Source organism: Corticium candelabrum, chromosome 12, assembly GCF_963422355.1.
Source record: "Corticium candelabrum chromosome 12, ooCorCand1.1, whole genome shotgun sequence".
Taxonomy (NCBI): Eukaryota; Metazoa; Porifera; class Homoscleromorpha; order Homosclerophorida; family Plakinidae; genus Corticium; species Corticium candelabrum.
In genome coordinates this window covers 2,329,783-2,339,782 of record NC_085096.1, presented here as the reverse complement: position 1 = coordinate 2,339,782, position 10,000 = coordinate 2,329,783, and the positions used below count along the sequence as shown (strand labels likewise).

Sequence of the window (10,000 nt, the reverse complement as noted above, 5' to 3'; positions counted from 1 at the left end):
GAGGTAGTAAATCTCTTTTCTTGTAATCACAAAGGAACGTGTTTGCATTTTTCAGAGCATTTGGATTATCAGGGAAGACGCAACGAGTATGGGGCAAGTCGGGTTACCTCAAGAAAACTCCAGCATCGCCTTCCATGCAACATCAACAAGACCACCACAGGAACAATTACAATCAAGAAAGTCATGGGATAAATCAATCCCAGCCAACAAACGCAGCCAATGAGGTGATATGTGGAATATATTTTGTATTTACTAGTACAGTGACAATTGAATGGCAACCAATGAGCAATAGACTGGTTTAGATGGAAAGGATATGAATGATTTTGTGAACAGCGGCACATCAGTTCAATACAATGTTGTATTCTGATATTGTTGTTGTTACTTGTTAGGTCGCTGAGCGATCGTTTGAAGTAAGAAGTCGCGATGAGACAGAAGGTGGCGAGAAAGACACTCGCAAACATGACTTGGTATCAGCTCTCTTTAGTGGTGTCGGCTCGTCACAATCAACATATTCAGTAAGATAGTTACTCTGACGTTCACGTTAGTCACTTACCACAATTGTATTAGACATACAGAGAAACGGACGGACTGGTTGACATAATGATTGACACGATTGTTGATTTAGTTGTGTTCTTTTGTGGTTAGGGAGCGAATAAAGTCTCCAGGCAAAAGCCGTCTACCAAACTGAAGAAGTGGTCTCAAAGTACAGAGCAGCCCAGTTCTAGAGTGTCGAGAGTAGAAGCTGCGATTACCGACTCTTCTGTACCGACAGGATCACAGCAACAGAATGATTTTTTGGGCATTGATTTTGTTGACTCGAACAATCAAGTAACACTACAAACGATGGATAGTGTCACCGATGTGTTTGACACTTCTCGTTTAGCTCAGGCAGAAGAGAAAAGTAAGACTGTTGTTGTAGTAAAATCGATAGCACAAGCAGTTGATTGTGCATCTACAGTGTTAGGAAGGTTAGTTAGTCTGTATCAATGCTATTTTTTCTATTGATAGTGGACATCTGAATCTTGTTCATTTGTACCAAATTGATTGTTGAAATGTTAATATACAGTCATTTCTACCCTTTGTGTTGCACTTTGCTTCTGAAAGTGAACGAACCATGAAGGATGCAACTCTTATTGACAATCTAGGAGGGACACTGACGCATTTGGGTTGATTTGCAAGTTTAGAGACTGTGCATTTGCTTGTGTTGTAACGTATACCAAGTAGCTGGTATTGTGTAGACATGACATTGAAAGAGAATGTTTTCTGTCTGTATTTCCATTATATTTATTTCTGACTATTTATGAATTTCTATTTTAGCTATTGTTTGTTGTCTGATTCTTTGTTGTACAATTCTGTGTTTTTGTTTTAGCTGCAGCTTCTCAGTCATCAATTGATCTGTTGTTGGACCTTCAAGGACTCGATTTGAGCAACACAGTGTCGTTACAACCGGTACCTGCTGCACCAAATGTGATGGCAAGCATTGGGACTAGCTCGACGGTTGACATGCAGAATAAGACAAATGAAAGAGATGAATCTCCTCTGGTTGGTTTGCCATACACTGAGAAACATGATGAAAGGAGGAAGTCGGAGGTGTGTGTGTGGTGTTGTGGTGTGTGTGTGTGTGTGTGTGTGTGTGTGTGTGTGTGTGTGTGTGTTTGTTTGTCAGTGTGTGTGTGTGTGTGTGTGTGTGTGTGTGTGTGTGTGTGTGTCACAGAACTTAGTGAAATGAGCACCACACCCACAACTGATATGTCCCTCATTTTCAGTCTTCAAGCGTTGGCTTTAGCTTTATGGCAAAGACCAGGTCGCCGTCTCCTCCTCCGTCTCAAACGACAGCTGAGTTCTCACTACTTGATGCAGCTCATGCATCCATTGGTCTACCAGATGATCTCAAGCAATTTCCATGTGCTACAACAGACAATCAGGTCAATGCACATGCATAGCATATGCAGTAATTTTTACTACCAGTTATGCATAATGTTTGGTGTATCTGTGTTGTATGTGTAGGATCTCTGCGGTGACAGTGCACTGAGATTGTGTTGTCGGAAGGTCTACTGTTTGTCTGACCTGACAATTGTCTGCTTTATAACCAACCAGAGATCAATGAAACTTTCAAATGTGACGGTTCAGCTTGAACTGCCAGCAAACTTGGAGGTATTGTTTGATAATAGCAAGAACACTAGCAGTGCTCGAAATTGTTTTTGGAGCTGCTTGTGTGTGTGTGTGTGTGTGTGTGTGTGTGTGTGTGTGTGTGTGTGTGTGTGTGTGTGTGTGTGTGTGTATGTGTGTGTGTGTGTGTGTGTGTGTGTGTGTGTGTGTGTGTGTGTTCGTGTGTTCTGCCGACTGTGTTCAGAGGTGGTCAGCCCGACCGCCACTCTATATTTACCCGAGGCTCGGATATCCAAGCTAATTTAGCTAATGTTTTACTTGCTCCAAGCCAATGAGCATTGGAAGGTGAGCAGTTTGTTGAAAGGTGAAGTCTTTGTTCACACTGTGACACAGCAACAGACCTGCCCTGCTATGATACGATCTATACTACGATATCGCTCAGTGCACTAATGTGGTGTGAGATCTAACACAGTAGTCTGCATGTCAGCGATGAGCAAGGCAATATCCTAGGCACCCTGTGACAAGCCAGTCAAAGTCATCTTTAGGTTTTTTGCTAGACAGCAGCAGTGGCTGTTAAAAACCTGCAACTGGTGAATGGCAGACATCTACCATGCTATGTATAGTATAAATATGAGACAGGGCAGCATATTTCCCCCGACTGTTGACAGAAGTTGCAGCTTTCTTAGTCTGTTCTTTCAGATCATGGACCATCCATAGTGCGATACATTCTGTTTGGTGCCTTTATTGTCAGTTTGATTGATTGTTCTGGAATTTGCTCTACTTCTTTTAGATCTGAACTAAACCACATCCTTTAATGCAGCGGATACTTGATCACCACTTCGAAAATCCTGGGCAGAACACGTGTGTGTGTGTGTGTGTGTGTGTGTGTGTGTGTGTGTGTGTGTGTGTGTGTGTGTGTGTGTGTGTGTGTGTGTCTTTGTGTGTGTGTGGATGTACGGCCAGAAAGAATTTTGGCGACATCTAACAGATTTGATTGGTCATTTGCAACCTTTAGTAATGAAAGTCGAGTTGAAATTTGGTGGTGGTGTGTAGGGCACATTGTCAGATGGAAATTCAGCTCTACGATGGGAAGATGACATAGATGCATTTACGACAGTGAGTTAGTTGTTGTATTTGTTCTTGTCTCATCAAGTTTATGTTTTGTGTATCAACAAACACCTTTTTTGATCATCATAGATTCGACGAATTTTGAAACTGAAAGGCCGACAGCCAGGAGTAAACATGAGCTTGAGAGGGCAGGTTTCCTATCGAGATGCAACACAGCAAAGACTCTTTTTCAGTTTGACAATACATATCAACGATCTGTTGAGGTAGCCTTGATCTCTGGGTACATGTCTTCGTGGTAATGACTGTCTGGTTGAGCTGCATTCTATTAGTTTGTTGTTGCTGTGTTTGTCTGTCTGTCTTCATTTATTTCAATTTATTTTAAACACAATTACATACATTAAATATACTGTATTACAATAATTCTTGTCTCTGTCTTAAACTTAAAAAGACTAAACCCGCCTATGCCATTTACATCAAACACAAAGAGTCTTAATTAACTACCATATAACTACAACTAAACTGTGTATCTGTCTGTCTGTCTGTCTGTCTGTCTATCTGTCTGTTTGTCTATCTGTCAACACTATGTTCATTAGGATAATACTGTAGCTATGACTTCAGAAATTTCAGTAGTTTTTGCTAATGCTTAGGATACTTTCACTTCTGCGATTAACTGTTACATTTACAGTTTGGGAGAGAATAAAATAATCTGTCTGTCTGTTTGTCTGTCTGTCTGGTGGTCTTTCTGTCTGTCTCTGTTCATCTGTCTGTGTCTGTCTGTCTGTCTGTCTGTCTGTCTGTCTGTCTCTGTCTGTCTCTGTTTGTCCGTCTGTCTGTCTGTCTGTTTGTCTGTCTGTCTGATGTAGGTATGTATTAGTACATATGTACATGTATGTATCTATATATGTTTGTCTGTATGTGTTTATGTATGTATGTTGTGTGCCTGTTTATTTGATTTGTAGTTTTTTCATTTAATTATTAGTATTTTCATTTACTCATTTACTTTAATATTTATTTGTTTGTTTATTTATTTATTAGGCCAAAAACAAGTATGAATACAGACGAATTTGGTCATCAATGGAGCTCTGGTCACTGGTATGACAAGAAACTGAAGATCACAACAAAGATCCAGAAGCCTGATCAGTTGATGGACAAATTCAAGCAAAGATTGAATCTTCATGCAATACAGATAATCGGTAAGCTACAGCAACCTGTCTGTAAGGTAAAACTTTGTTTATCTGTATATTTTGTTCATCTGTCTGTCTGTTAGTTTGTCTGACTGGCTGGCTGTGTGTCTGTTTGTCTGTGTGATAAATTGACGTTAAAACATTTATAAATCGTAGACTAAAATGTCCAGCGACCACCAAGGCCGCAAAAACATACTAAACTATCTAACACCCACCGAGAATATAAGTCAAACTCTACATGTCAACGTTTGTCTGTCTGTCTGTTTCTTTGTGTCTCTGTCTGTCTCTCTGTTTGTCTGTCTGTCTCTTTGTCTCTCTGTCTCTCTGTTGTTCTGTTGTTGGTCTGTCAGTCTATCTGTCTGTGTTTTCTTTCTTGTTTGTTTGTCAGACTGTCTGTTTGCTTGGTTGATATTAATTTATTGAATATGAAGAGGGTGGCCTCATGTGCATTCTCTTTTCCTTTTTAAGAGCAGTTTCTGACATCGTGTTTTGGGGTGTAGGAAAGGAGGGTGTGGCTGCAGCATCATTCCTACAAACCAATCTCTTGTGCTTAGTACATGGCAAAGTACTAAGTGGCGGGCAAGTGGAATTATGGATCAAAACAGGCAACAGCATGTTGACAGAATTGGTAACGAAACACTGCAGCACGACATTCTAGCTTTTTCTAGTTTATTGCGGCCGCACAAGAATAGCACTGTCCCTAGACGTACATTTCTATGATCATTGCTTTCATATGCTTACAGAGATCTCCCCTTATGCTTTCCAGTGTTCTTCCCAGGATTGTCGGAGTGGTGGTTGGGTATCCCCTGCACTAAGGGGCGTGGTTTATTTTAGGGCGTGGCTTACATAATCTAGCTAAACAAATTCACTATTACGATTACTATTTAGGTGTGCAGATTGCAGCGATTCAAAAAGAGTCATTGTTTACAAACGTACTTGCAAGGCGTTAGCGACAGCGCAAACGGTATAGAGGCTGCTGACAAACAGTCGTCAGGACAATTATACGATTAGTGACAGAATTTTCGTTAGGTACTAGACAGAAGCTAAACAGAAGGAGCTTCATTGATTCCGATCTCGAAGTCTAGACAGAATTCTCACAAACTTCAAGCGTTGGCGTAGGAAGCACGGGGCGGCTCTCTAGGCTACTGATCCCGCGCTCAGTCGACGGTACTGCTGTGCGCAACTATACTGTAATCGTCTAGAAGAAACGAGATAGCTGTCTAGATGTCTCGTCCCAGGCTCACAATCTCGCTCTCGCCGTATAATGCCATGGGGTGCGCCCGTGGACGTGATTAGGTCACGTGCTATTTCGTTAATTGAACGAGAGCCTGGTACGACTCACGGGCATTATCATCAACGTCGCGTTTCCAGAATAATCTAATCAATGTTTTTAGTCATCCCATTATTAACGTTAATTGTTAGTAATTTAGTGTCGAGGTCCCAGCATCGCAGCGCTTACTGTTCCCTCAAGACATTCAACACACAATAGCCTAACTTATATATATATATATATATATATATATATATATATATATATATATATATATATATTTACAGCTATTCGTTATTTTGACGATTGTTGCTATGGGTTTTATCACAACATTGGCACACTCTGCATCCTCGGTACGCGACATACATACATTATATTTTGATAACCCTGTCTAGACATTTGTCTAGAGTGACTACAGCATTAATTACATTTTCATGGTAAGGAGAGATGTGTACCTTACAGTGTATTACCTCAGCGCGCAGCCAACGTGTGTATATGACCTTGCTGTTCCACAATGACTTGCTATGCACGCTCCGAATCTTTGAAGTGGCACAACCCCTCCGTGCCTCGTGCACAGATCGCACGCCCCCCGGGCAGACGTGATTACTAGATACAAATCGTCCGTCTTTACCGGATTTTCAAAAATCAAACTAAAGTAAAGTGATAAGGCGGAGATTTTGCGTGTAACACGAGAACGATGTGTTTGGCCCAAACACGACGATTTTTTACTTCATGTGCACTACGGTCGCGCCATTTATTTTCTTCGAATTCGCATGTGTCTAGCTTTGTCTTGTTGCTATTATCAATTTAGTAGGCGTATCTCTTAATTAAATAGCTCACGTGAAGCATGTCTATTTCAAGCTTTGACTTGATTGCATGCAACTTTATCTGCAAATCGACATCAACATGGCAAGCTGCTCTTTTCTGCCAAAAGAAGAGGACGTTGTGCGAGAGAGACAATCAAATGAAATGGAGAACGGTGGCAACAAAGCAAGCAGATCGAGGATCTGTTCTCTATCAAGTCGGAAATTTGGTTTTCCTTGTTGGCCTCATGAGGTCTTGTCTTTCTCGAAATCGATTACCATTGAAAATGTTGTCGTCGAAGACAACAACGACTTTGAAGCACAAATTGAGTGTTACACGCTCCAGAAAGGCCGCCACTTCAGCTTATGTTTGAAACGTGCAGATGACAAAAATCCGAATCAAGGAGTACTAGTAGAATTGTTGGTTTTGAAAGTCGGTGAGACAAAGAAATGGTTGGTCCAGATGCGAAGTCACAACTGGGACCTTGAAGAAGAGGGCGTGGTAGCTGGAACGAAAGCGACTTCAACACATAAGTAGAACCAGACTACACGATTGAATGCTATTGCAAAGCTTGCTAACGAGTTTGGTACATATAAACTCGTAACGAATAATTGCAAGCATTTCATTGAAAAGCTAAGGAATATCATCATTAGCACGAAACCGCTTCCAGATGCACTCCCTGCAAGAAACTTCTGGCGACTTGCAGAACATTTCCAGCAAGTATATGAAGTGAAGCTTATGCAGGTTTGGCGTCATCAGCTTTATTCTCCTAATATAGAAGATCCTGAGGCAAAACCTGATGTTGATGTCACATGATGACCGTGATTACTGCATGCATGTATTTGACATGTTTTGGTTATTTGCTAGCTAATAGCCTATGTGGTTAGAACACTAGAGGTGAAGAGCTGGTGTTTTGTATCGTGTACACACGTTGGTGTCTAGTCGCTTTCCTTTTCTGGTTTACTTTCGTGGGGATATACCTCTATGAAACGGAGTCTAACTACGTGTATATACATACATACATATATATATATATATATATATATATATATATATATATATATATATATATATATATATACTGTGTGTCTAAAAAACACAACACATTGGCAACGTATGCCATAGCAACGAGGAGAGCAAAACGCGCTATGAGGACTGCCGTTGACGGTATACACATGGAGAAATTGGAACCATTTGACCCATAGCATAGCGACTGGTCTATATAGATAAACTATAAAGAGTGCCATATATACATAAAATACTTTGTAGATAACTCAGCGAGTCGGCTGACAAGAGCAACGAGAGAGTTTGATGAAAGCGTTAGCGACTCTCTCTCATCCCAAACCAGTCAACCAGTCGTGATTTTCTGAAAGATTAATTCAGACTTCGTGCAGCAACAAACGCAAAGGCGGAATTGATGAAATGCCTGCATGAACAGTGCGACTTCAAAGAGCATCTCGACAATATACTCTTCGAGATCGATTTGTTACAAGTGTGCATGCGGGGCGGAACGATCTAAAGAGAGCCATTGTTACAAAACCTACAAACTTGGATCTCTCAAAGCTAAGGCTTTGGCAACAGCGCAAACGATACTGACAAACAATCAGGACAATTATATACGATTAGCGACAGAGTTTTAGCTAAACAGAAGAAGCTTCATTGACTCCAATCTCAAAGTAGACAGAATTCTCACGACAAGACAAACTTGCATTGGCGTAGGAAGCATGGGGGCTGCTCTAGGGCTCGCGCTCAGTCGACGGTATACTGCGCGACAATTGCCAAGCTGTCTAGCGTTCAAGAAACGAGATAGATGTCTAGTAGTCTCGTCCCAGACTCTCTTTCTCGCTCTCACCGTTTAGAAGTCGTGGGATGCGTCCGTGAATGTGACTATAGGTCACGTGCTATTTCATAGAAGCGACGAGAGCCTGGTACGACTCGCAGGCATTATCATTGACGTTGTGTTTCCATAATAATCTAATCAATGTTTTTAGTTATTCCATTAGGTCAGGTCAGACACAATTAACTTATATTAGTCAACACACTAAAGCATAGCATATGTCGGTGTCCGCCAGAATTACAGCTATTCGTTACGCATCGCGTATTTTGACGATTGTTGCCATGGTCCTCAATACAACATTGACACCACCTACATTCTCGGCACGCGACATACGAACAATATATATGTTGATAAGCCTATATATAGTTACTAAAACCATTGATTAGATTTTCCTTGGAAGACAAGATGTGTGTCTTGCAGTGGATTACATAGATAGTCGCAGCAAACTTATATGTGTATGACATTGCTAAGTTGCTATTATGAATATTATCTTATCACAATAACTTGCTGTGCACGCTCCGAATCCTAAATCTTCAAAGCGTATATAGTTAATAGCCGTCGGGTTTTAATACGTACTCTTTCATGATAGCAGTGAGCGTAGTAAACGTTTAATTATAGATATACGTACGCGTAAATTAAAGAGTTTAGGGGGAGATTTTGCCTGTAACACGAGAACGATGTGTTTGGCCCAACCACGAAGATTTTTTACTTTACTACGGTCGCGCCATTTATTTTCTTCGAATTCGCATGTGTATAGCTTTTGTCTTGTTGCTATTATCAATTTAGTAGGCGTATCTCTTAATTGAATAGCTCACGTGAAGCAAGTCTATTTCAAGCTTTGACTTGATTGCATGCAACTTTATCTGCAAATCGACATCAAAATGACAAGCTGCTCTTTTCTGCCAAAAGAAGAGAAAGTTGTGCGAGAGAGACAATCAAATGAAATGGAGAACTGCGGCAACAAAGCAAGCGGATCGAGGATCTGTTCTCTATCAAGTCGGAAATTTGGTCTTCCTTGTTGGCCTCATGAGTTCTTGTCTTTCTCGAAATCGATTACCATTGAAAATGTTGTCGTTGAAGAAAACAACGACTTAGAAGCACAAATTGAGTGTTACACACTCCAGAAAGGCCGCCACTCCAGCTTATGTTTGAGACGTACACGTGGCGCAAATCCAAATCAAGGAGTGCTAGTAGAACTGTTTGTTTTGAAAGTCGGTGAGACAAAGAAATGGTTGGTCCAGATGCGAAGTCACAACTGGGACCTTGAAGAAGAGGGCGTGGTAGCTGGAACGAAGGCGACTTCAACACATGAGTGGAACAAGGCTACACGACTGAATGCTATTGCAAAGCTTGCTAACGAGTTTGGTACATATAAACTCGTAACGAATAATTGCAAGCATTTCATTGAAAAGCTAAGGAATATCATCATTAGCACGAAACCGCCTCCAGATGCACTCCGTAAAAAAGAACTTCTGGCGACTTGCAGAACATATGGAAAAAGTGTATGAAGTGAAGCTTATGCAGGTTTGGCGTCATCAGCTTTATTCTCCATGTAAAGAAGATCTTGAGGCAAAACCTGATGTTGATGTCACATGATGACCGTGATTACTGCATGCATGTATTCGACATGTTTTGGTTATTTGCTAATAGCCGATGTGGTTAGAATACTATAGAGGTGCATGGTACTGATGAGCTGGTGTACTTTGTATCGTGTACGTACACACGTTG

The 10,000-nt window shown here is 40.9% G+C and overlaps 2 protein-coding genes across 2 annotated transcripts in view; both read left to right on the top strand.

Annotated features, from left to right (window-relative positions):
• Window positions 1-5,101, top strand: part of LOC134188010 (AP-4 complex subunit epsilon-1-like) — a 13,519-nt gene extending 8,418 nt beyond the window's left edge. The window contains exons 16-25 of the mRNA XM_062656192.1: window positions 56-224; window positions 390-515; window positions 646-901; window positions 1,370-1,590; window positions 1,767-1,925; window positions 2,008-2,154; window positions 3,163-3,225; window positions 3,307-3,440; window positions 4,213-4,370; window positions 4,862-5,101. Coding sequence (XP_062512176.1) covers window positions 56-224; window positions 390-515; window positions 646-901; window positions 1,370-1,590; window positions 1,767-1,925; window positions 2,008-2,154; window positions 3,163-3,225; window positions 3,307-3,440; window positions 4,213-4,370; window positions 4,862-5,019 — 1,591 coding nt within the window. The 3' untranslated portion in view covers window positions 5,020-5,101. The remainder of the gene's footprint in view (window positions 1-55; window positions 225-389; window positions 516-645; window positions 902-1,369; window positions 1,591-1,766; window positions 1,926-2,007; window positions 2,155-3,162; window positions 3,226-3,306; window positions 3,441-4,212; window positions 4,371-4,861) is intronic.
• A 3,931-nt stretch (window positions 5,102-9,032) lies between these two features.
• The window catches only part of LOC134188018 (uncharacterized), a 1,023-nt gene continuing 55 nt past the window's right edge, over window positions 9,033-10,000 (top strand). The window contains exon 1 of the mRNA XM_062656200.1: window positions 9,033-10,000. This exon is cut by the window's right edge and continues 55 nt beyond it. Coding sequence (XP_062512184.1) covers window positions 9,124-9,780 — 657 coding nt within the window. The 5' untranslated portion in view covers window positions 9,033-9,123 and the 3' untranslated portion in view covers window positions 9,781-10,000.